This window comes from Canis aureus, chromosome 3 (genome assembly GCF_053574225.1).
Source record: "Canis aureus isolate CA01 chromosome 3, VMU_Caureus_v.1.0, whole genome shotgun sequence".
In the NCBI taxonomy this organism is placed as follows: domain Eukaryota; kingdom Metazoa; phylum Chordata; class Mammalia; order Carnivora; family Canidae; genus Canis; species Canis aureus.
The window spans coordinates 30,929,947-30,954,546 of NC_135613.1; the positions used below are offsets into that span (position 1 = coordinate 30,929,947).

The 24,600-nt window shown below is 64.9% G+C and overlaps 1 protein-coding gene across 6 annotated transcripts in view; it reads left to right on the forward strand.

Annotated features, from left to right (window-relative positions):
* The window catches only part of MEGF6 (multiple EGF like domains 6), an 87,992-nt gene extending 63,657 nt beyond the window's left edge, over window positions 1-24,335 (forward strand). For 2 of the 6 annotated variants that reach the window (XM_077891502.1, XM_077891506.1), the window contains 32 exons: window positions 3,985-4,110; window positions 4,665-4,787; window positions 6,015-6,137; window positions 6,484-6,621; window positions 7,082-7,201; window positions 7,556-7,678; window positions 8,180-8,356; window positions 8,586-8,717; window positions 9,368-9,496; window positions 11,029-11,157; window positions 11,830-11,964; window positions 12,056-12,190; window positions 14,671-14,796; window positions 15,351-15,482; window positions 15,574-15,702; window positions 15,799-15,930; window positions 16,473-16,601; window positions 16,681-16,809; window positions 17,095-17,223; window positions 17,612-17,740; window positions 18,026-18,154; window positions 18,397-18,525; window positions 18,644-18,772; window positions 18,928-19,059; window positions 19,190-19,318; window positions 19,610-19,738; window positions 20,696-20,824; window positions 20,991-21,119; window positions 21,385-21,513; window positions 21,604-21,732; window positions 22,298-22,426; window positions 23,693-24,335. In XM_077891502.1, the coding sequence (XP_077747628.1) occupies window positions 3,985-4,110; window positions 4,665-4,787; window positions 6,015-6,137; window positions 6,484-6,621; window positions 7,082-7,201; window positions 7,556-7,678; window positions 8,180-8,356; window positions 8,586-8,717; window positions 9,368-9,496; window positions 11,029-11,157; window positions 11,830-11,964; window positions 12,056-12,190; window positions 14,671-14,796; window positions 15,351-15,482; window positions 15,574-15,702; window positions 15,799-15,930; window positions 16,473-16,601; window positions 16,681-16,809; window positions 17,095-17,223; window positions 17,612-17,740; window positions 18,026-18,154; window positions 18,397-18,525; window positions 18,644-18,772; window positions 18,928-19,059; window positions 19,190-19,318; window positions 19,610-19,738; window positions 20,696-20,824; window positions 20,991-21,119; window positions 21,385-21,513; window positions 21,604-21,732; window positions 22,298-22,426; window positions 23,693-23,754 (4,109 nt within the window). In that variant the 3' untranslated portion in view covers window positions 23,755-24,335. Of the gene's footprint in view, window positions 1-3,984; window positions 4,111-4,664; window positions 4,788-6,014; window positions 6,138-6,483; window positions 6,622-7,081; window positions 7,202-7,555; window positions 7,679-8,179; window positions 8,357-8,585; window positions 8,718-9,367; window positions 9,497-11,028; window positions 11,158-11,829; window positions 11,965-12,055; window positions 12,191-14,670; window positions 14,797-15,350; window positions 15,483-15,573; window positions 15,703-15,798; window positions 15,931-16,472; window positions 16,602-16,680; window positions 16,810-17,094; window positions 17,224-17,611; window positions 17,741-18,025; window positions 18,155-18,396; window positions 18,526-18,643; window positions 18,773-18,860; window positions 19,060-19,189; window positions 19,319-19,609; window positions 19,739-20,695; window positions 20,825-20,990; window positions 21,120-21,293; window positions 21,338-21,384; window positions 21,514-21,603; window positions 21,733-22,297; window positions 22,427-23,692 lie in introns of those variants that run through there. The other 4 variants (XM_077891505.1, XM_077891503.1, XM_077891507.1 and 1 more) reach the window with 4 other exon arrangements.
* Window positions 24,336-24,600: the final 265 nt, after the last annotated feature.

A 24,600-nucleotide genomic window follows, 5' to 3' on the forward strand; every position in this document is an offset into this window, starting at 1 on the left:
CCCCTTGGCCTCTGCCCCTGCTTGCCTTTTGGACTAACACCCTCCTCCCTGCCCCAACACCAGCTCTTCGGGAGGAGTCTGTTGTCAGCATGCATGCCCCACCCGCCTTCAACAGTAGCCAGATGCCCCTGCCCTGGTTCTCCCTCCTAGGAGGGTGGTTGGAAGGGCTCCCCAGCCCTGCTTTTCCCTGGGCCTCTGTCAGACTAGTGCCACATGGCCTTGGGGCAGCCCCTCTCCCCACCAGGCCTGGCTCTCCCAGTGAGAGGGCAGCAAGGGGCTTCACAGGCCCTCCAGCCCCAGAGGGGAGGCCTGGGGAGGCTGCCTGGCCCCCCTAGAGGCCCTGCTGGCAGCATCTGGGGTTGATGCCAAAGCCCCAGGCAGCGGGAAGGTGCAGATCTCCAGGCTTGTCTCTATACCCATCCCTGCAGAGCCACACATGCGGTTCTGGGAATGTTCTCCAGCACCCTCCAGAGCTGCAGCTGCAGGAAAGGAGGGTGCCGTCCCAGCCCCAAGGGACCCCTGTATCTGGATGGGCCCATGGGAGAAGCAGCCCTGCTCCTGAGACTCCCTGCCCAGGACCCCAGAAGTGCAGCCTGCCGGCACCCAGGGGTGATGGGATGGTCATACCCCAAGCCAGGGGAGCCAGAGGTGGTGGTCACAGGCCCTGGGCTGGATGAGGAAACCCAGCGGGGAAGCAAAGACAGACTGGGCCGTGCGGTGGGGAAGGTTGGTGAGTGTAAGCAGGGCAGAAATGAGCTTGGAGCCGGGGCCGGGGGCTGGGTGGCTGTGTGAACGGCAGCCTGGTATGCACCTCGGGGCTGCAGCGGAGCCGGGGGCTCACCTCTCTGCTTTACCCTCGGGTTTGCTGGGCAGGCAGTAGGCACCACGGGGGCCCTGGGGCCGCCGTCGTGGCTGTCTTTCCCTGGCTGGGCCTGGGAGTGGTGGTGGCTGGTGGGTTTGTGGTCTGTGAGGAGGCCGGCCGGTCCAGCCTCTGGCACGTGGGTGAGGGCGGCCCCTTGCACAGCCACAATAATCGTGCTCGCCTTGCAGGACAGAGGCCCCAACCTGAGGGTGGGAGACAGGATAGCACGCACAAGGCAGAGTAGCAGGCAACCCACGACGGCCTGGGGGGCTGAGGCGGGCAGAGCCCAGGAGAGGTCCCCTTGGCTCAGCCAGGCGGCCACCCCCTCCCGCCCGGCCATGCTGGTCCTGTCCCCAACAGAGGGCTTTCTAGAAGGAAGGACTGTGTGGGTGGCCTTTGACCACACGTGGTGTGAGACTCTTGGGACCTCGAAAAACCAAGCCAGTCTGAGAGCAGTAATTACCAAACCCCGTGAAGGCAGCGGGAACCAGGGCCACCCCCGAGCCTGCCCAGAAACCACAGGGCTGGCTTTCGAGGCTGCAGCAGAACTGGCCGGTGGGTGCAGCGTCCCCCTGACAGCCCTGCGTCCTGTTGGCAGCCCTGTGTCCCGCTGGGGGCCTGCCAGGGCACAGCCCCTTGCCTCGCCCCAGAGCCGCTCCAAGCCAGCTGTCCACAGCACCCCCCGGGCTGCTTCCTCCCTGGTGCTCGGATGCACCTGGTGCTGGGCCCCCACCCTGGATCCCCGCCCAGGGCTCAGGGCTGCCGCCTGTGGCCCCAAGAGCAGGGACCTGCTGGCCCAGGCAGAGTGGGCCCTCCACCCCGGGTGTCGTGTGTTTCCCACGTGTGTCCGGTCTCCTGACCCGGTGGGGCCCCGTGCCTCTGTGAGTGGACGCCTCACCCCTGCGGCTCGTGGGTGGTGGTGGCCCCTGCCGGCAGCTCCTGGAACCCACAAGGGGCCGAGCAGCCCTGGGCTGAAGCCCCGGGTCCTGGGATTCACAAGCTGGGCAGGGAGCGTGTATGAGCTCAGGCCGCTGGAACAGGTGCCGCAGCAGGGTGGCTTGAAGAGCAGAAATGTATTTTCTCACCGCTCTGGAGGTGGGAAGTGCCAGCCAAGGGGGTTCCTGGTGGGGTCCCCTTCCTGGACGCCCCCTCCCCCTGGCCCCGTGTCCTCCTGCCGCAGAAGGAGATACAGAACCAGAGATCTCACATCTCTTCGTATAAGGACACAGATTCTGTTGGATCAGGGCCACACGTTTGTGATCTCCTATAACCTTAAGTGTCTCCACGAAAGCTCTGTCTCCAGGGACACACTGGGGGTTCAGGGTTAGGGGTACACATACGAATCCTGCAGGGACACAAGCATTAGCCCCCTAACTGCCCATTTTCTGAAGGGCCGTCAGCTTTGCTTTGGGCCCAAGTCCTTAATTGCAGGAGTGCCCGGGCTGGCAGGTGGGTTCCACAGCCGGGTTTAGAAACAACCGAGGGGGCTGGAACCCTCACCCCCAGCTCTGGGCACCGGCCACGCCAGAGCCGGCCCCTCCCCGCGCTGCACAGCCCAGTGCCTGAGAAACATCCGCCCCGTTCAGCTTTCTGGAAACCCGTGGCACATGATGTGCAGGATGACACTGGGCTTGGCTCCACTACGCACACAGCTTGGGAGCATCTGGAATGTTAGGACTTGAGCAGAGCAGGAGATGGGGGCCCAGGCTCCCCCTGCCTGGCCCACCCGCTGGTGATTTCTGTCTGATTGCCCCTGGGCTCAACTTGGGGGCTCTGCCTTTCGGGAGGGGCTTCTTTCCAGCCCGGCCACCACTCCCAGGGTCCTCCTGGTGCCCCCTACCACCCCTCTGGGCTCCAAGACCCTCTCTGTGTGCCTGGCCCTCTGTCAGGAGGGGCTTCTGGTTCCCATTACGAGTCTCAAGCAGCGATGCACTTGGAGTCATGAGGACAAACAGCTCCAGGAATGGGGGTGGCTTAGGTCATGCTCAGAAACGTCTGTGACGGTGGTGCCTTTTTTTTTTTTTTAAGATTGTATTTATTTATTCATGAGAGACACAGAGAGGCAGAGGGAGAGGGAGAGGCAGGCTTCCTGCAGGGATCCCGATGTGGGACTCGATCCCGGAACCCCGGGATCACGCCCTGAGCTGAAAGCAGGCGCTCAACCACTGAGCCACCCAGGCGTCCTGATGGTGGTGCCTAAAGCACAGCGTATGAGGAGAGGCAGGCAGGGCCCTGGGGGGATCAGCGCAGAGTCGGGGGTGGCAGGATGGGGAAAGGGCTAAGGGGGCAGCAGACCATCTTGATTTGGCCCAGGCCTCATGTCTCCACTGCTTCTCTGTGCATGACAGGGCAGGTGCAACCAGGAGACAGAGTCGTGTCCTTCCTGGTGTACCCCCCTCCAGGGCTGGCTTGGCTTTGGAGGGGACCCTCGGCAGAGGCTCCCAAACTGTGTGCCTCACGTGAGGAAACGGAGTGCTCTCACAAGGGCCTTGTTTTGGATTTTCCAAACTTACCTGCCTTGAAGGGCATTGCTTCTGCCATCAGTGTGGTCCTAGTGTCCTCAGAGCTTCGAGGCCACAACCCAGTCTGTGTGGATGTCGTGGCTGCTCCTGTGGCTCCTGCTCCCACATAAACCATGCAGGGTGGGCATGAGCTGGGCTGCTCCACGAGGAGTGGGAGGCTAGATCTATGGCAACCCCTCGCCTGCCCCTGCGCTGGCCTGACAGGGCGGTGGAGACATCTGGACCTCCGCCACCTCCTCCAGGAGTCTCCCAGTCCGCTCGGCCCCTGGGTCCCGAACTCACTGGCTCTCAGAGCGTGCCCGGTGTTTTGCATTCCATGCCAGGTGATGCAGGGTAGCTCTGCAGTGCCAGGCTACACCTAGTCCTTGGGGCAGCTGGGGACAAGGATCCAGAGGCGGCCCGTGGTTCTGCGTACCCTGTCTCTGGGCTGGGAAGTTGAAGCCAAACCCGTCAACACCCTCTCAAAGTCCCTGCTCCTGGGACACGCACAGGAAGGAAGTGGAGTCTTTCTGCAGGAGGTGGTCGTGTCTCGTCCCTGCTCTGTGTCTGATGACAGGAGGCTCCTCCTAGGCTGACCTGTGCTCCTGTCTGTGTCCCCAGCCATAAATTCCTGTGCCCTGGGGAACGGTGGCTGCCAGCACGAGTGTGTTCAGCTCACAGTGACCCAGCACCGCTGTCAGTGCCGGCCCGAGTTCCAGCTCCAGGAAGACGGAAAGCGCTGTGTCCGTGAGTGTCCGTGTGCTGCCTGCCCTCAGGAGTCCCCACTGGGACCGTCATACCCCACACAGCCACAGACACACCCAGGGACCCTGAAACCCAAGCCCAGGGCAGGAGCCGGGATAGATATTGGATTCACCTCCTTGCTTGGCTGCTGGGGCTGGACACGGGCCTCAGGAGAGGCAGGGCCCCCTCGGCTGCCCAGGCGTGTTTTGGGCATCGTCTAGCCCCTGGTGGGTGTTGGGGATGAAGCTCCTTCAGCTGTGCTCAGGGATCACACGCCTGTTGGCCAGGAGCAAGGGTGGGTGGAGGGGCTGAACAGTGGAGGCAGAGTGGCCTTGGGTCGCAGGGCTGGGGGGTTGCAGGGCTGGGGGGTTGCAGGTCAGGAGGAGCTGTCTTCTCGGAGGTGTCTTGGGGCTCCCACATCTGGGAGAGCCCATTGGACTGGAGCCCAAAGGAACAAGAGCATGGGGAGGGGGGCTCCTGAGAGGCCTGAGGCACCCCAGGCCTGAGGAGCACCCCACCTACCCCTTGCCTCCATCCCTCTGGGCCTGTGGCCACAGGGAGGAATCCTTGCGCAGACCGGAATGGTGGCTGCATGCACACGTGCCAGGCGCGCCGGGGCCTTGCCCACTGTGAGTGCCGTGCGGGCTTCCTGCTGGCAGCTGACCGCAGGTCCTGCGAAGGTAAGGTGCCTCTCCCCGTACCCTGCCCCACCCTGGGGACAGCTTTGGGGGTCCTGGGCCCCAAGGGTGGAGATGGGGAGGGGACAAGGACCAGGAGCCCAAGTCTTATTTTGGCAGAAGTAAGCGGGAGATCTCGGGTCGTGTTTTTAAGTAGTTCTTGTATTAGCTTAGTAGTGCGTGGTTGTCATGGAAACAGGAGACCACAAGGAGAAAGGAAGGGGCATCTCTGTAGCCCCGGTGCCATCTCTAAGGCCAACTTCTGGATGTTTCTGCCGGTTGTTAGCATGCACACTTAGAATTGTCCCAGGTCCCAGTTGGGCACCACTTTCTAGATACGTGCTTCTTCATCCTCTGCCTCAGGGGAGTGCGCTGAGCGGCCGGCCGTGTTCATTATCCCATCACAGGAGTTGGGGGCTCCCTCCTCCCTGCACATGCAGCTCTGAGCAGGGGTCTTGCACATCCCCTGTAACCCTCAGGGTGTACCCAGGGCAGGCTGTGGCCTTTCCCCCAGGCATTCCCGGCGGGGGTCCGAGAGACAGGGGTGCCCCAGGGTGCTGACACCAGGAAGGGGTGTGTTAGGTGCTGTTGGCCTGCTGCTCGGGGTGCAGGGGCCGCAATGGGCTCTGCAGGGGTCGGGCTGAGGGTCAGCTTCATCCCAAGGAATCTCAGGGGCTGTGACCAGAGCAGTGGCGGGGATTGCACACCGGGGTTTGGGCCCTAATGGCCAGTGATGTGGGTAGACAGCCCCTGGGAAAGACCCCTCCTGTGTCAGGCCCTATACCGGGCTTGGTGACTGTGGGGTGGCACTGTCATGGGAGGTGAGTTCAGAGACGGACCCCCCTCCCTGATGCTGCGGGCAGGGATGCAAGCTGGTGGGGCTCCAGGGCAGACCTGTGTCCTCGCTCTGAGAGGGAGCATGACTCTGCACCTGGTCCTGTTGAGGAGAACGGCGATGCTCAGGTGGGCTGCCCTGGTCGTGAAGCCGGGGAACAGGAAGTAGGAATAGAACCCTGGGTGGCCCCTCTCGGCACAGAGGGCCTGAGCCCTGAACCCCAGGGGGACCCCTTCTGGCACGGCAGGCCTGACACCCAGGGGGGACCCCTCCCAGCACAGTGGGCCTGAGCCTGGACCCCCAGGGAGACCCCTCTATACGGAGGCCTCTCCCCAGGGGCTGCCCCTCCCAGGCCAGCAGCCCAGAGCCCCCCTGACTTGATCTCTCCCATCCAGATGTGGATGAATGTGCCACAGGGCAGGCCCAGTGCGCCCACGGCTGCCTCAACACCCGGGGGTCCTTTAAGTGCATGTGCCACGCTGGCTACGAGCTGGGTGCTGATGGCCGGCAGTGCTACCGTGAGTGGATGGTGGGCGGGCATTGCTGCCCTGGGCTGTGGAGGGACCCGGGGCAGCAGCTCACTTCCCCAGTTCCCCACAGTCACTGGCATGCTGTGGGCTGGCCAAGGGGAGGAGCTCTCCTGCCCAGGGCAGGGGAATGCTGGGTGTGGGGCTGCGTGGGCTTGAGGAGGGGAGTGGGGAGCTCGGCAGGATGTTCCAGAGCCCCCCAGCCCAGGAGCTGTGTGCTGCCCGTTTCCCAGTAGGAAGGGCCTGGGGGCCAAGACCTGGCTGCTGGGGCCAGGGAGGACCACCGGCAGGGATCACCTAGCCCCCACCCCACATCCCTGTGGTGGTCTCCTCGCAGGTATCGAGATGGAGATCGTGAACAGCTGTGAGGCCAACAACGGGGGCTGCTCGCATGGCTGCAGCCACAGCAGTGCGGGGCCCCTCTGCACCTGCCCCCGTGGCTACGAGCTGGATGAGGACCAGAAGACGTGCATCGGTGCGCACGGGTTCCCCGCAACCTGCCTCCCATCTGCACAAGGGCTTGATGCTGTGACTGGGCAGCTGCTTCTGGGTCCCCTCCCCGTCCTGCTTGCTCTGCCCTGGGCAGCATGATGATGCTGAGCACCCACCACCCACACCCCATCCAGGCTTCCCTCCTCCCCTCTGCTCAGTCCCGAGTGCTGGGAGCAGCACCTGGAACCCTGGGGTGTGTGGGGTCCCCTCTTCAGGAGGGACCCCGCTACAAGCTGGACTCCTCACCACCCTGCAGCCCCCGAATCTGGCCCCTACAGCCAGCTGGTGGCCGTAGGGCCATGGCATACATCCTATGTGTGTGTGTGCAGGGGGCAGGGACAGTGCATGGATGTGTGTGAGCGCATGCGGGGGCACGTGTGTTGGTGGGTGTGGGAGGGCGTGCGAGCCAGCAGGTGCCAGCGGCCTTGGTGTGTGCCCCGCAGACGTGGACGACTGCGCTGACTCCCCGTGCTGCCAGCAGGTCTGCACCAACAGCCCCGGCGGGTATGAGTGTGGCTGCTACGCCGGCTACCGGCTCAGCACTGATGGCTGCGGATGTGAGGGTGAGTGAGGGGAAGCGGGGGGAGTGGGGGTCCCTTGGGGCCCAGGCTGGCCCCTCCCTGTGCTCTGCCTCCAGGACTTGGTTGAGTGCCTGGTGTCTACAGGGCCGTGCGGACCTGCCTGTGACCCCCACCAGCAGTGGCTCATGCACAGGCTAGGCCTGCACCCCTGGCTGCTCCTGGCCCGGCTTTCCCTGTTGCTCTGACGCTGGAGCCAGGAGGACGGCTGTGGTGTGGGCATCCTCCAGCAGCTGCAGCCACGGCCTTAGTCCAGTGGGCAGAGGCAGGCTGGGAGGGCCCTGATCCCTGACCCCCAGAGGATAGGCCCCACCCCATCAACCCCGGGTTTGCCCGCAGACGTGGATGAATGTGCCTCCGGCCGCGGCGGCTGTGAGCACCACTGCGCCAACCTGGCCGGCTCCTTCCAGTGCTCCTGTGAGGCTGGCTTCCGGCTGGATGAGGACCGCAGGGGCTGTGTCCGTGAGTCTGCCCCTCTCACCTCAGGGACCCTGCCTTCTAGGCACCTGCTCCTGGTGTCCCCACGCGTCCCCTCCTGGCTGGCTGGGCCCACCTCAGTCCTGCCTCCTGCTGTGGGCCAGGCCTGGGGCAACAGGGTACGGGAAGGGGCTGGCCAGAGGGGCATCCTCCAGGGCAGGGTGTTGCCAGGGGGTCCTGGGTGGTCTAGCTCCTGCCCTGCCCAGGTGACACAAGGGACAGAAGTGAGGACAGCATCCAAAGGGAAGACAGCTGCCCCTGCCCCTACCTCCCCATCCGTGCTGGGTCAGGAGTGCAACTGGGATGCTCCCTTGCCACCAGGCTGAGGAGGGATGGGCACAGCAGGGGCTGTAGGTGGGAGCTCACAGGCGGTGGGGCTCAGGCTCTGAGCCACCTGTGGGCTCTGGGCAGCGAGGGGCAGGAGGGTCCAGTACTCGGGGGACAGGTGGGTGGCAGAGGCTAAGGGGCCTCTGTGACCCCACCCAGCCCTGGAGATACCCGAGGTGGACCTCGACGGCCAGCTGCCCGTCGTGCGGCCCCTTCCACATGTGGCGATGCTCCAGGATGATTTGCCCCACCTCTTCCAAGACGACTACATCGGGGCCCAGGAGGAAGAGGAGGCAGCAGAGGCCCGGGGCGAACACACGCTGATGGAGAAGTTTGGTGAGAGGTGGGCCCAGCCGTGGGGCTTCTGCTCTCAGGGACCACAGCCAGCGCCCCCTTGGCCCAGCCGCTGCCCACCCTGTGGTCTTGAGCTTGAGGAAGAGCCCTGTAGTGGTCTTGTTTGACCGAGGCCCAGAGAAGGTGCTGGGTTTGCACAGCATGTGTGGGGCTGAGCCCGGCTGGACCAGGTAGGCCCTGACATGCCCCCTACACCCCAATCTGCCCCCAGTTTGCCTGGACGCCTCCTTTGGCCAGGACTGTAGCCTCACCTGTGACGACTGTCGGAATGGGGGGGCCTGCCTCCCGGGCCTGGACGGCTGTGACTGCCCCGAGGGCTGGACTGGGCTCATCTGCAATGAGAGTGAGGCTGTGGGGCTGGGGGTGGCATGAGTCCTGGGACCCTGGGCAGGGGGGCCGGTGGGCCCACCCACTCGATCCCACAGTCCATGGGCAGCCCACTCAGTGCCAGGCGCTGCTGTAGGCGCTGGGGGAGCCTGGGGCCTGGTGGGGCCTGGAGGGGCCTGGTGGGGCCTGGCGTCTACCCCTCGTGGATGGTCTGGGGTCAGGCAGGCCAACAGCTAAGGCAGCGAAGGGGGTGTGACACAGAGTAGCTGGTGGGCGGGCCGGTCCCGTCCATGTCCTGGGTGAGAGCAGCCACGACCCAGGCCGCCTGGCAGGTTGGTAGCGGGACCTGCTCTCCCTGCCTCTGTCCTGTAACCCTGGGCCAGGCACACGGCGCTGGTTGGTTCAGGGCCGTCGTGACCATCTCCGGGGCTCTGCCTGCGGAAAGCCCTGCTGAGAAGGTGGACGTGCCGCAGTTCAGAGGGAGAGGACGCGGGACTGGTTAGCGATGCCTGCCATGTGCTGGGGCAGGACTGGGGGCGCAATGGCACTGTTTGTGGCGCTGGGTGGCTCACTCCCTGGGAGGGTGTCTCGATGTCCCCCAGAGGGCCTTCCGGGCCCAGACTCCTGCAGGCTGTGACCCTCGTGCTCCACTGCCCCTGCCTGCAGCTTGTCCTCCAGACACCTTCGGGAAGAACTGCAGCCTCTCCTGCGGCTGTCAGAACGGTGGGACCTGCGACCCTGTGACGGGCGCCTGCCGCTGCCCTCCTGGCGTCGGTGGGACCCGCTGTGAGGACGGTGGGTGCAGCCCCTCCTGGGACTCTGGAGCATCCCTGGGGTGGAGGGGACAGGACACAGCTCGGCAGCTGGCCTGCCAGCTTTCTCCTTGCCGCCTGCCTTCTGTGGGAGTGGAGAGGGGGAAGGCCGCACGATGGGAGTGGTGCAGCGTTTTCACTGTTTGCTTCTCCTGGGGCCCAACTGTAGCACCTGTTGACGACTTAGCAGAGTAGCACTTGTGCAGCGGGCACCCCTTTGAGGTAGTGAGCTCCCTGTCCCTGGAAGTATTCAAGTAGATCTCTTTGATGGCTGCATGGGACAAGACCACTGTCCTTTCGGACTGCAAAGCGCCTACATTTTTGAAGGAATTCTAGGGTCCCCGTAAATAAGTCTTCCAGGCAGCTGATGCATCGCCTTTAGGTCTGCAGACATTTAAAATTCTGCCTCTTTTATTGGAGAGCGTAGTTAAGGTATTGAGAACTTCCTGCCTTAGCGAGGGAGTAGTTTCAGTCACTGGAAGCCATTCCTGCAGCTGTAGGGCTGGGCCTTGCAGGGCCTCCTGCTCCCTCTGGTGGGACTTCACGGCCACCCTTCCCTTTGAGATCTGCCCTCCACTCGAAGCTGCCTGTGTGCAGAGCTCTGAAGGGATCCCGGGCTCCTGGCAGGTTAAGGTTTTATGTTGTGCTTCTGCCTGTGACATGGCGGGGCTTCCCCGGGGCCTGGGTCTCCATGGGGGTGTCCATGAGGGTCCTGTGGGGAAGTGCACCTGTGCAGGTGAGCCTGAGGCGCCTGTCCTGGGAGAGGCTGGGCGGGAGGGCTCCTCCTGGACTCTGGGCTCTCTGGGGTCTGGGGCTGTGTCCCTCCAGCCTCTGCCTCTGCCTTCCCGAGTCTGGCTTTCCTCTCCTTTCTCCTTCATGGACGCTCATAGGATTAGGATAACCTAGGAGGGTCTCATCCATAGGTCCCAGGGACTCAGACATGGATGGGTGTTGGGGTGACCGTCTAGCTCCCTGCAGCCCTTCAGGAGGCAGGACAGGGCAGGAGTGACCCTGAGGGAGGCAGTCTGGGGAGGAAATCCAAAAGGCTTCTCCTGACCCACATTCCCCTGAGCTTGGGCCTGGGGCGCTGGCCTCGTCTGGGGGACAGAGGTTGGGTTAGGTCACCACCAAGGGATGTGAGTCAGGATGCAGATGGGGGTCAGAAGCAGACTGGGGTGAGGTCGCTATGCATCTCCCACGCGTGTGCTGAAGAATGTGCTTGGCTTCATGCCCTGGGCCGTTCTCCAGACCACAGACGCTGGGGAGCCAGGCCAGCCAGGGCAGATGGCCACATCCATGGCTCATCTTGTGTCTGCCCTGTCCTCGTGGTGCCTTTGTCTGCCCCCCCTGGGCCCCTCCCTGTCTAGGATGCTGAGTCCTCAGGCTGCTAGTGGCCTTGCCCCAGTGGCCTGGGCCACTCCTAGCTCCTGTGCTCAGCATGGGGGATGCTTGGAGCATCTCCACGGGCAAGGGGACATGTCCAGGTGGGCACTCAAGAGGCCCTGCCTCTCGCAGGCTGCCCCAAGGGCTTCTACGGCAAGCAGTGCCACAAGAAGTGCCACTGTGCTAACCGTGGCCGGTGCCACCGCCTCTATGGGGCCTGCCTCTGTGATCCAGGGCTCTACGGCCGCTTCTGCCACCTGGGTGAGTCCCCTGCCCTGGCTGCCTGTGTCCGTGGGGACAGGGGGTGACACTGTAGTAGGGCTGCTGCTCCTTGCTGCCCACACTATGGCTTGGGAGTGACCGTTCATCTGCAGGTGAGGACGTGAGGCTCTGAGGTACCCCCATGGGGATGCGGGCTCCACCCCAGGGACGCAGAACTGTATCCTCTGGACTGTGGGGGCCTTCAGGGCGTCTGGGTGGGTGATCCCCAGCCTTCTAATGCCTCCTGGTCCCAACCAGGCTAATGGGCAGGCAGCAGTGTGGGCAGGGGCAGGCCTCCCTCCCTGGGGCACAGGGTTCTCCTTGGCTCTTGGAATTTCCCAGCAGCAAAGATGAGTCCTGATCCCCAGTAGGGCTGGTGGAGAAAAGGTGGGTGACAATGAATAGATGTTATCTAGGTCCTCTGTACCCTACCTTGTTGAAGGGTCATTTAATGGGGGACGAGGAGGATTCTGAGAGGCTCCTGGCTGGGAAGTGGCATGACCCAGGGCAGGTGCCTAGATTCTGCTGGGACCCTGTGTCTCACCTGCAGAACAGGCTCAGTGGCCCCCTGCTTTGGACAGCAGTGTCTGGGGCAAGCAGGGCCTCTCCTGTGGGCCCTGGGGGCTGGTACATGCAAGCAGGCAGGCCCCCCTCTTGGTTCTGTGGGTGCAGCCTGTCCGCCGTGGGCCTTTGGGCCAGGCTGCTCTGAGGAGTGCCAGTGTGAGCAGCAGAACACGCTTGCCTGTGACCGGAGAGACGGCAGCTGTTCCTGCAAGGCAGGCTTCCAGGGCGAGCGATGTCAGGACGGTGAGTGCGGGGTGGTGGGGTGGTGGGGTGGTGGGGTGGGGGTCCCCAGGCTGGCTGACCCTGAAGGCCCGTCTCCCCTCACCCTCTGCAGAGTGTGCGCCAGGCTTCTTTGGGCCAGGGTGCCTGCAGGCGTGCACCTGCCCTCAGGGCGTGGCCTGTGACCCCATCAGCGGCCAGTGTGAGAAGCAGTGTCCTGCCGGCTACCAGGGGAAGGGCTGCGACCAAGGTCAGTGGCGGGCCCCCGCGATGCCCAGGGTCAGGAGGGGTGGGCCCCCAGAAGTGCTCTGAGCAGGAGGCTGAGTTGGCCGTGCAGCCTGGTCCCGAGGGTGCTTCTACCTGCCTTGGCCCTGTGTGGCTGCACAGTGGTGACTCGCACTGGCCTGCCTATCCCCGGTGTGCTGGTCGGGCCTGCTGGGGCAGGAGTGGGTCTGTGTGCCCAGGGCCTGGCCCAGGGAAGGGGTCGTGCCCCCCAACATTGTTGTCTCCTTGCTTGCCCCTCCACTCGCTAGTGTGCCGGCATCTGGGGTGCTGGCACTCCTTCCTGGTGGGTCTGCGTTTGCGGGACCTGGGAAGCTGCCTGAAGTGTAGACTAGGGCTGGAGGTGCAATGTGGGGTGTGGAGCATGGTGCACGCAGTGTGGTGCGTGGTACGTGGAGTGCAGTGTATGGTGTGTGGTGCACGGAACTTGGTGCACAGAGCATGGAGCGTGGTGTGTTGTGCGTGGAACCTGGAGCATGAGTAAGGCCCTCCGCATGGCTGCCCTGGTCTGGGGGTGGAGGGAAAGGGTGCAGGATGGTGAGCATGGCTGGAGGCTCGGTCCACATTCATACCCCAGGCAGATGTGGGGGGAGGAGCACTCTCAGCAGGAGTCCTGGGGTGGCCCAGCCCCATTCACAGGGTGCAGGCGGCTGGGGACCTCCCATGGCACGTGGTGTGTGCACTGTCCACACCTGTTGACCCCTGGTGTATGGGGACCACCGGACCTGCAGGGTGACTGTTGTGAGCATGCCTGGGGACCGACTGTCTCGACCTCCCCCTAGCCTTGGCCTGTCCCCTATGGGCAACGAGGAGGGGCCCTGGGGCCCCAGTCTGAGCCAAGGGGTCTGTGTCTCCCTCTGCACCCAGGCCACATCCCTCCAGAGTGTGGTCCTGGAGATCACAGCGATGGTCCCCTGCAGGGCTCTTGGGTCCCAGGGGTCCAGGAGAGGAGTGTGGGGTGCTGGGAACCCACCCTAGACGCCCCCCCAGCCCCACGTGCAGCACAAGGGGCTCCATGGTGTCTGGTGCCCTTCAGCACCTGCTTTCCTGTCTTCCTGTCCGGACCCCTGACCCTTCTCTGGGCCTCCCCTCGATCCCAGTAGACACTCAGGAGTGCTTGTGCACATGAGCCCATGGGCACCTGGGTACCTGCTCCCCATCCTGCAGCGGCCAGGAGGTCTCCCTGGAGAAGCAGCCGTCCTGCCCACCGCCACCCTTCCCTGCTGGTCTACTTTCTCTCATTTCTCCTGTTTTCTGGGCAGTCCCCTGTGCCCTGAGGATGCCCCGCAGGAAATGCCTCCTAGGAATGATGGGCTCCCCACTGTTGTCAGGTTTGCAAAGATTTACAGCCCAAATGCCTGTCTGCCAGGCTCCCTGCAGCCGGACGGGACCACTTCAGCTGATGCTGTGAGGGCTTCCGTTCCCTGGTCCCCGCTGTGGGGAAGCCCGTGGGCACCTCCCATCCTGCGGATCCTGTAGACGCTGTGGACCCTGTGGAGGCGGGCGGGTGCCCGTGGGTGATGTGCCCTCAGGATGGGGTTCACTAGGCTGTGCCCTCTTCCCTGGAGCCCCTTTGCCCGTCGTGGAAAGCCCCCGGGCTGGGACTCCACCCATCCCGCTGACACTCCTTCCCAGGGCACCGTGTGTTCCCCCCACACCCCCAGGAGTGTTCTGCTTAGCGGCTCCGTGTCTGTGTCCACCTTCCTGGGCCTGCAAGAGCTTTCCTGGCAGCTCAAGCGGAGGAGCTGCAGGGCTTCCCAGGGTTACTGGGATTGGTGGGCTGTGGGAGAGGTTGCGCCCAGGCTGGTCAGGGGCTTCCAGCGCCAGGGGTTCGGCACGTCCTCAGGGGGGGCACAAGGGTCCTGGCACCCACATTCTTCGCTGTGGCCCTGCTGTGGGCACAGAGCACCCCAGCCAGTGCTCAGGAGGCTTTCACTCCTTGGTCTCTGCTCTCTTACCTGGGGTCTTGCCGACCCTCTGCTGAGCAGAGGTTTGGGGGACCCAGTACTCTAGGAGGCCCCCGCTTGATGCCCATGACTGCCTCCGACCTGCTGGGAGAGGGCTGAGGGTAAAGTGGTGTATGCAGACCCCCACCCCACCCCACCCCATGCTCTTTGGAGATCTGAGACCAAGGGACCAGACTTGTCCTGGGTGACCTGGCAGGGTGGGGACAGTGGTGCCTGCAGGCTATGCCAGGGAGGGGGAAGGAAAGAGCCAGAGCTGCCTCCAGCTTGCTCCAGTGCCCTCCAGGATGGCCCCATGGTATTGGGTGCCCGCAGAGTCTGCCCTGCATCCCCTCCCCTCCATGCACCATCAGCCCAAGCAGGCCCCTCCTGGCTGTGTGCTCCTGTGGTTGCCCAGGGGACCCTGGCTGTGCCCAGCAGCCCCGCTGGGGCAGGGGGCAGCTCCACAAGCAGGTGGCTGAGGCCTTCTCATTCTTTCCGGCAGAGTGCCCAGCAGGGACGTTCGGTGTGAACTGCTCTGGCTCCTGTTACTGTGGGGGGGCCCCCTGCAACCGGGTTACGGGGCAGTGCCTGTGCCCTCCAGGGAAAACTGGGGATGACTGTGGGGCAGGTGAGTGGCAGCAGTGTCCTATGATACCCCCCACCTCCCCTGCCATTTGACTCTGGGTGGTCCCAATCCTGGACCAAGTTTGGGGACCCCAGCCTGGACCACGATTGGTCCTGCAGACCCCAGGCCTGTCCTTAACAGCTGGGAGCCCACGCCAAACCACCCTTGGGTCTGGGCTGGGGAGTCTGTGCTGACCTGGGTGGCCACACCCCATTGAGGGGTGCACAGGGAACCTGTCAGCTGGGGTGTCAGGTTGGCCAGCAGAGCCCCTAGCCCTCCCCGGGGGCTGTGGTTTGCCCTCCAGGCTGCCTGCCCACCACATGGGCATCTCCCATCCTGTGATGGGCTTCCTGTTTTGCTTTCTGAGCTGTCCCGGAGCAAAGTCATCTTCTGGGGGTGGTGCTCTGCAGCCCATGAAAGTTGGGAGCTCCCATGACCCCCCTCCTCCTCCCCTGGGCCAGCTTAGTTGGCAGCAGCAATTCCCAGTCCTAGGTTATGATGGAGGCCCTGGGATGGGGCAGGAGACTGACTGCTTGTGGGGGGGGGTTGGTGCCTAGATTGTCCCGAGGGCCGCTGGGGGCTCGGCTGCCAGGAGATCTGCCCAGCGTGTGAGCATGGAGCTGCCTGTGAGCCTGGGACTGGAGCCTGCCTGTGCCGCCCCGGCTACGTGGGCAGCCGCTGCCAGGACAGTGAGTATGGTGTCCCCCGACCCGCAGTACAGTCAGCCCTTCGCCTGCGCCCTCAGGCGCCCCTCCGCACTTACACTCCCTGGTCCCGCAGCGTGCCCAGCAGGCTGGTTTGGGCCTGGCTGCCAGATGCGATGTTCCTGCGCCAACGATGGGCTCTGCCACCCGGTCACGGGGCGCTGCAGCTGTGCCCCTGGATGGACCGGCCTCAGCTGCCAGAGAGGTAGGTGGCACACAGTGTGCGGGCTGGGGGCCTGGCCTGGCCATGGTGCCCATGCCTCTGCTGGGCCCGGGAAGGCTGATGCGGGCTGTGTTGCAGCCTGTGACGGCGGGCGCTGGGGACCTGACTGCAGCCACCCCTGCACCTGCAGCCCAGGCCACGGGAGTTGCGACGCAGTCAGTGGCCTGTGTGTGTGTGAGGCCGGCTACACAGGCCCTCGGTGTGAACAGCGTGAGTCCTGGCCCACCCACAGCCACGCTTCCACACACGGGCATGCATATACACGCACCCATGCACACACGTGCCGGGGTCCTGGTCCTGCCCTTCTGTTCACGGGATGGGCAGGGGGCTCCTCCCCTGAGCTCCCTCAGCTCCCTTGTCCCGCTAGGCCCAGCTCCCAGCCCCTGCCCTCCCCCCCAGCCTACCTGAGCCTGTCAGGTGCACCCGGAGCAGCAGGCAGGGAGAGCAGGGAGCAGGTCCCTGGAGGGGGGCAGAGTTGAGGGCCGTGACCTTCCGTGTATGCCTCCCGCCCTCCCCTGAGGCAGGGGTTCCCAGTGTCAGCTCCAAGGGTCATGCCTGGGGGTCCTACCTCCCCACAGTGGGGGGGCCTCAATCCTTAGCCAGGCAGGGAGGAGGTCGAGGCAGGTGGTTGAGCCCCCCTTCCCCAGGACTGCCCTACAGACCCATCCCCCGGCTCAGATGGTGGAGGCGCAGGCGGGTCCGGGTCAGTCTCACCCTCTCCAGCTGACGGGGGCCGGGGTTGTGTGTCTCAGGGTGTCCCCAGGGCCACTTTGGGCCAGGCTGTGGGCGGCAGTGCCAGTGTGAGCATGGGGCGGCCTGTGACCACGTCAGCGGGGCTTGCACCTGCCCGGCCGGCTGGAGGGGAGCCCTCTGTGAACGCGGTGAGCTGGGGCGTGTGCCAGGGCTGGCGGGCGGACCCCATCACCCTGGCCATCTCCCATCACCGCCTGCTCTCTGCAGCCTGCCCGGCGGGCTTCTTCGGCCTGGATTGTCGCGGTGTCTGTGACTGTGCCGCTGGAGCCCCCTGTGACTCTGTGAGCGGCTCCTGCCTCTGCCCTGCTGGCCGCCAAGGTCCCCGCTGTGACCAGGGTGCGTGAGGCCCAGGTGGCCCTGAGAGCTCTGGGAGAGGGGCCAGGGCCACTGTGCGAGGCTCACTTCTGGGGCCTCCTCCCGGGTTCTGAAGCTGCCAGGTGGCCACTTTGGAAACGCTGCTTTGCTCACGAGGGCCAGCATGTTGGTCCCTCTACGCGGCCGCCATGAGGGGTGCCCAGGCTGGAGGGAAGGGAAGATTGCCCAGCTGCCCCACCCAGATCTACCGCAGCCCCTCCCGGGGGGCTGACCTCCAGACCCCTGACCTTCCCCTCCCTCTTGCAGCCTGCCCTGCCCACACCTATGGGCACAACTGCAGCCAGACCTGCTCCTGCTTTAATGGGGCCTCCTGCGACCCTGTCCATGGACAGTGCCACTGTGGCCCTGGCTGGATGGGTTCCACCTGCCTGGAAGGTAAGCCCCCACCACCGGAGGAGGGAATCTTTTAGGAGCAAAGGATCAACCCCAGCAGCCTGGGACCAGGGTTGTGTCTGCCCCTCTGTGGGCCACGCAGGGTCACATGGGCGTGGGGTGCTGGGGACATGGGTCTCACAAGGACTGATGGGCAAGGAGGGCCTGTGACTCACCCCCTCACAGGGCACCTGGCACCAGAGGATGGGCAGGAAGGTGGCGAGGTCAGTGGCCCGGGGTGGCCTGGGGCAGGTGTCTTAGAGGAATTCTCCCCACAAAGTCTGGTGTTGGGTTTTGGGGTGGACTGGAACATGCAGAACCTCTGGGCAGAGGTGTCAGGCCCGCTGGGTCCAGCTGCAGGGGTGCTGCATGTGCTCCCTTCCTCCCCCAGCCTGCCCCACGGGCTCATACGGCCAGAACTGTCAGCACACCTGCCTCTGCCAGCACGGAGGCACCTGTGACCCTGTCTCAGGCCACTGCACGTGCCCGGAGGGCTGGACTGGGCTGGCCTGCGAGGAGGGTGAGCACGGGGCAGGAGGAGGAGGGGGTGGGGGAGCCCCGGGGCCAGGGTTGGGTGCCCCGAAGTATCCTGGCACACCCCCACCCTCTGTGGGCAAAGATGGCTTTCTCCCGGTGGGGGTGGCATCCTGGCTGTGGCCACAGGTCTGTGGTGTGACCAATGCAGGCCCCTCTCTTCAACGACACAGGGCCCAAGGGTCTAGGTGGAAGAAGCATGGTGGGGCGGGGGTGCTGGTCTCCTTGGCCATGAGGGCGTACAGCACTCCTGGGGTGCCCTGCCCTGCAGAGTGCCTCCCTGGACGCTTCGGAGCCGGCTGCAAGCACAGTTGCAGGTGTCTCAACGGTGGCGACTGTGACCGGCGTTCAGGCCGCTGCCTCTGCCCAGCTGGCTGGACCGGGGACCAGTGTCAGAGCCGTGAGTGGGCAGGGTTGGGAGCTGGAGGTGAGGGGAAGGCCAGGAGGCCCCTCTGGGCCTGTCGGGGGTTGGCCTCAGCCTTGCTCCAGGGTAGAGGGCCCCGTGAGGTGGTCACTTGGCAGGTGGGGGCAGGGACTACCATCCAAGCTCCCAGGGGTCCCCTGTGGGGGGCTGGGGAGGTTTGGCCTTGCTCAAACCCCCGTAGCAGGACTCAACTCTCTGCCTTGTCTCACCCACCCCAGCCTGTGCTGAGGGCACGTTTGGGGTACGCTGTGAGGAGCACTGTGCCTGCCGGCGGGGGGCCACCTGCCACCATGTCACGGGGGCCTGCCTCTGCCCCCCAGGATGGAGAGGTTCGCGGTGTGAGAACGGTGAGCCCCTCGGCTCTGCCAGCTCCCACGGGACCGACTGCTCGGGTGGAGGGGGGTTCCCTCCAGGCTGCACTGGCCCCAGGGCTCCCCACCACCCCCTGCACGTGGCTTCCTGCAGCCTGCCCGCATGGCTGGTTTGGAGAGGCCTGTGCCCAGCGCTGCCAGTGCCCACCCGGCGCCGCCTGCCACCACGTCACCGGGGAGTGTCGTTGTCCACGAGGCTTCACAGGGCCCGGCTGTGAGCAGGGTAGGTGACCCCACCTGGGGAGGGGACAGAGTGGCTGGTAACTGAGGCTGCAGGGACCCCCGAGCCGCACCGAAACCTTCACCCCCAGGAGGGGGCCGTGCGGTGGGCAGCGTTCCTGAGCTGGGCCAGGATTGACCTCTGCCGCCTGCACCCAGCCTGCCCCCCTGGCACCTTTGGGGAGAGCTGTGGGCAGAAGTGCCATTGTCCCGGTGAGAACCAGGCCTGCCACCCTGCCCTGGGCACGTGTGTGTGTGCCGCCGGCTACCACGGCTCCGGCTGCCGGCAACGTGAGTGCTGCCCTGCCTCTTCCCTGGCTGTCCTCAGAGGGGCTGCTCAGCTGGGGGTGTGGGGGGGCACCGGGGGCTGTGTGCCCTAGGGGGCGAGGCCCAGCCCCTGGCAACACCCCTATCCCTGCAGGGTGCCCCCCCGGGCGCTTCGGGCCTGGCTGTGAGCAGCCATGTGGGTGTCTCAACGGGGGCTCCTGTGATGCGGCCACTGGGGCCTGCCTCTGCCCTGCTGGGTTCCTGGGGGCCGACTGCAGTCTGTGTGAGTGGCCGGGGAGAGGGCTGCATGGATGGGGAGGGAGAGGGTGGCAGCTCCCCGCACCTCGGTGCTCAGGGCTTCCCAGCCTGTAGGGAGGATAGCCCCCCGACCATCTGTGTCCCTGATCCTCCTGCTGGGCCTGTGTCAGGCTGGGCTAAAGTAGGGGGGAGGTCAGTGTGACCCCAGTGATCCTGCCGGCCAGCTCTGGCCCCTCTGCCTCCCCGCCGTTGGCCACGCCCTGCAGAGGGAAGGGGATCTGGCAGCAGTGGACACCCTCCTGTCCCCTCCCGGCAGCCTGTCCACAGGGCCACTTCGGCCCCGGCTGTGCGCATGTGTGCGGGTGTGGGCAGGCCGTAACCTGTAACCCCGTGACCGGCAGCTGCGCCTGCCCCCCGGGAACGACTGGCACCCGCTGTGAGCATGGTGAGTGCCCGCGTGGCCCCCCCTTCTGCATGTCACAGATGCTGCTGGATCAGCCCTGGGGAGGGGCGCCGGTGGGGTGAAGCCGAGGGTCCCCTGATGGGAGCCAGGCCCTAGAGCCGGGTGGTGCTGTCACATGAACACTCTGTCAATCCCCTCAAGTGGCTGGTTGGGGCTGAACAGGTTCCAACCCGGAGCCTTCTAGTGGGAGGGGCCAGTGGCTATTTTGTCTGAGGACAGGTGGGCTCCCTGGCTCATGTGCCCGTGGCACAGGGTCCTGCCGGCCCTTCCTGCTGGGCCCCCAGGTGGAGGGCAGCCTGGAGCACAGGGCCTAGTGGAGAACAGGGGTGCCCCAGGAGCAGTCATGGGCCTCCCACCTATGATGGCACCCCAGCCCCCATGGCCACAGCTACAGCCCTGTGGCCTGGCTCCCACACCCTGGTGGATAGAGCGCTGTGCCATCCTATGGTTCTTATCAAGGGTCAGTGACCACTCCCACCCCCCCCAATTCTTAGCTAGTGGCAGCAGTCATAAGCCCTGTGTCCTGGCAGCAGCTAGACCACATCCCTCCAGGGAAGTATGGCAGCTGCAGGCCAATCAGATTACGATCAGGGGCCACCTGCAGCGCCTGGCAGCCCGGCTGCCTCAGCTTGGAGGATGCACCAGTGCAGAAGGCCACTACCTCCAGGAAAGCTTCCCTAACCTGCTCCTGCCACCTGGGCAGGCACTCCCTGCCCCTCCTTGGCGCTCAGGGAGGCCTTGTGTTTGCTGAGAAGATGGATGGATGGGCAGGGCACAGCTGGTGTCCCTCCCTGGCATGTGTGTGTCTGAGGGCAGAGACTGGCCCCAGGAAGCCCCGGGAGGGTTTGTGGAATGAAGGCCAGATGTGGTGGGGACATGTCTCCAGAGTGTGTCCAGCCCTGGGCAGAGCTCTGAGCGCTGCTGGACTTCTGCCCCCAGGCTGCCCTCAGAACCGGTTTGGGGTGAACTGTGAGCACGTGTGCTCCTGCAGAAACGGGGGCCTGTGCCATGCCTCCGACGGCAGCTGCTCCTGTGGCCTAGGCTGGACAGGGCCAAACTGCGAGCAGGGTGAGTGTGCGGGCCCGCTCCCGTCCCTGAGCCAGCTGGAGGGTCGGGGCCTATGGGGGCAGGAGGGCTGCCAGGGCTGGGCAGGGCCCCAAGGTCACCTGAATCAGGCTAGTTCCCCGGGGGCTGTTCCTCGGGCCCCCTGCTCTACCTGCTGGCTCTCCCCCAGCCTGCCCTCCTGGTCACTACGGTGCCGCCTGCCGTCTGGAGTGCTCTTGCCAAAACAACGGCACATGTGAGCCCACCACGGGTGCCTGCCGCTGTGGCCCTGGCTTCTACGGCCAGGCCTGCCAGCATGGTGAGTTCTGGGGTGGGGAGGCCGCTGGCCCTGTCCCTCCCCGTGGTGGCTGGTGAGCTAAGGCCTGGCCCGCTTACTGTGGGACTCCCAGGCCAGAGGCACTGGGCTTGGGTCACAGGAGGGCATGTGGACCTCCCTCCTGACCCTCAGCCATGATGGGGGGGCCGGGCCTAGGTGGAAAGAGGGGGAGCACGAGCCTCTGAACCAGGTCCTTTGCTCACCGTGCGTGAACAGACGTAGGGGCTCTAACTGCGGTGTCCTTCAGCCTGTCCCCCTGGCTTCCATGGGGCTGGCTGCCGGGCAGCGTGTGAGTGTCAGCATGGAGCGTCCTGCGACCCGGTCAGCGGTCAGTGTGTCTGCCCTGCTGGCTTCTACGGCCAGCTCTGTGAGAAGGGTGAGTGCCCGCTGCTCCCACGTGCTCCCCTGGCCCTGTCCAGTCGGGCATGGGACAGGAGGGGACACGGAGTCTGCTGCCCCCCTGCAGGGTGTGAACCAGGCTCCTTCGGAGAGGGTTGCCGTGAGCACTGTGACTGTGAGATAGGGGCAGCCTGCGACCCCATCACCGGCCAGTGTCTTTGTCCCCCAGGGCGCACAGGGGCCACCTGTGACCTTGGTGAGTCTGGGTCCCGCTTGGCAGGGCACGGGGGCGGGCCTCAGCAGGGGTGTGAGCATTGCTTGTATAAGGGGGAGCCTCAGCTGTGTTCTGGCTGGGGCACTGTGCCCCCTGTGCCCATCCTGTCCCTCTGCAGGGGGCGCCCAGCATGCAGCTCCTGCTCAGAGTTGTCAAGGCCACATGCTGCTCTCTGGCCAGGATGGGGGCACAGTGAGGTGGGAGGGGTGCCCTCCCAAGCTGCCAGCCTGCCTGGGCGTAGGAGGGACTGTCTGGCACAGGCTGCGTATGCAACCTCATAGCTGACCTTATGGTTGTGTGTCGCTTGACCCGGGGAGGAGTGTCCCTGGCTGCCGGGCCCCCTTTGCCAGCCCCTGGGGCTGGGCAGGGACGTGGGGTGATGATGCCGGGCAGGTGCTTTCCCACATGGGAGCTCACACAGGGCAGGCAAAGTGAGGCCCGAGAGGCCTGTGCTCCCTTGCACCCTTGCACAGAGGGCCTGGGGTCTCCTGGTGGGGGCAGGCAGGACTGGCATTCAGGCCCGTCTCTCCCTCTCCCTTCACCTTAGACTGCAGACCTGGCTTCTTCGGGCCGGGCTGTGCCCTGCGCTGTAGCTGTGGGGGTGGCGCTGCCTGTGACCCGGTCAGTGGGCAGTGCCGCTGCGTGGATGGCTACATGGGCCCCACCTGCCAGCAAGGTGAGCCAGGTTTCCAAGGGGGAGGTGGGAGGATGACATGCTCGCTATTTCTGCCCCCTACACACATCGGGCTGGCCAGGGCAGGACAGCTGGCGAGAGTGTTGCCATCCCTGAGCAGTCGGTGCCCGTGGCTTCTTGCGGGGGAGGCAGGGACCTCGCAGCTGCTGAATGGTGGGGCAAGGTTGTGCCACGCCAGCAACCCCCAGCAGCCCTCTGCTCCCGTGTAGGTGGGCTCTGACCCAGCCCTGCACGCATACTCACCCCTGTGTGTGCACGCCAGCACCTGCCCGTCCGCCATACCCCTGGGTGGTGGGGGCAGGTGTAGTGACAGCACCTTGGGCTCTCAGCCCTCACGGCCTGGGGGGAACATGCATCTGCATGCCAAGCTTGGGGGGGTGCCCTGGAGTCCCCCGGTCAGCTTGCCGAGGCCCGACCTGGACAGGACACATCTGCTGAGAGGGTCGGGTCTGGGGCCGGTGAGGACGGCTCTATAGACAGTGGGGATTCCAGACAGGTCCACAGCCTGGGAACCCCAAGTGTGGGCTGACATGTGTGTGTGTGTTTGAGCCTCTGGGAGGCAGCTCAGGACTGTTAGGGGCCCTAGGGCGGCAGCGGGGGGATCTCACTCTGGCAGTGGAGGCCTGGCTGGGGCTGCCCATGGCGGCACCTGGTGGTCATCTGTGGTACTGCGCCCCAGGCCCTGGGTGGTCCTGACAGCAGGGATTGCAGCTGGGGTCTTCGACCTGGGTTACCCCTGAGGCTGTGCTGGCTTGGATTCCTGGGCCCTGCCCCCTGCTCCCTGCCCTGAAGCTGACTGGGTGGCTTCTAGTAAAGCACCTCCCAGCCCATCATGCTGCTGGGCTGGGGGCACTGGGAGCTTTCATTTGGAGAGGGGGAGAGGCCCCCCCCCTTATATTTGCATAGGAGGGAAGGGGAGGCTTTGCTGAGAGGGCCTGTGAGCCTAGGGGGAGAGCGGTGTCTGCATCTGGTGGCCTCACTGGCCTGTGACCAGCAGACTGAGCCCAGAGGAGGGAGGAGGACTGTGTACTCATATATAACATGGGTCCCACAGGGCAGCCAGCGATCCAGAGCCTGGACCTCAGAGATGAGGCCGGGCGGAAGCTGGGGAGGAAGTGGGGCCATCTCCCCTCCATTGGGCTGGAGCTGAAGGGGCAGGAGGGGACACATGAGTGTGAGCCCAGAACTCTGGCAGCTTCGAAACGTCCACCTGCCCTGGAGCTGACCTTCTTTCCCCTGTCCCTACAGTGGCCTCACAACCAGCTCATGGACCAGCACTCAGGCTCAGCAGCGGGGCAGAGAAACACTAGCTCAGAGGCAGCCCCCAGCAGGCCCGTCTTCTAAGTACTTTGGTGATGACTGAGGAGGGGTGCCCGTGGGCCAGGACTTCAACCCCAGCCTTGTCTTCTGGGGCTATGCCCAGCCCTGCGGCCTCTCACTGGGCAAGGATCAGCTGGCCATGGGGAGGGAGGCCCTGCCTGGCCTAGCTTAAGGGGCCCAGGCATGTGCCAGGCCTCGGGCTGCACAGCCACACAGCTGCGCGGGCCGCATGTGCTGATGAAGCCGGCCACCCACCCCCTGCCCTGCCCTGTCCCTGCACCAACCCCTCCACAGCCCTGGGTCAGGACCCAGGGTCCTTGGGGACAGCTATAGGCAGGGGGCAGTTCTTCTGGTGCTAGGCCCTGGGACCCTTGCGCTCAGCCTGTTTCCTTGGAATTGCAGCCGCTGTATTTATGTAAAAGTATTTATGGGCAGCTGGCCACTCCCATGCACCCCGGGCACTGCCCACCCCAGGAAACCCTGCTGCGGGACTTTGGGGCATGCAGGGCCTCTGGGTGGCAGGCTCTGGTACATGTGAAACCCAGAAACTTAAGAAAGAAGCCACCACTTCCTTGTGGCCTGTGTGTCCATTGCTTTGGGCTCCTTGCACTGCACCCCCCTCAAGTGTGCCAGCCTGTGTGTTTGGACAGGAACCTCCCCCAGACCAAGGAGGCCCCACAGGCACCTGGCCCCTCCCTGGGGGTGGGGGTTGCGCACGAGGAGAGTTGGGGTTTGTCCTGGTTTCTAGTGCTCTAGAGGGGCCTGCAGAGGGGCTGGTCTGGGAGGGAGTATGGCCCCATGGGGAGGGGCTGGCTTGAGGGCAGTGGTGATGGGGG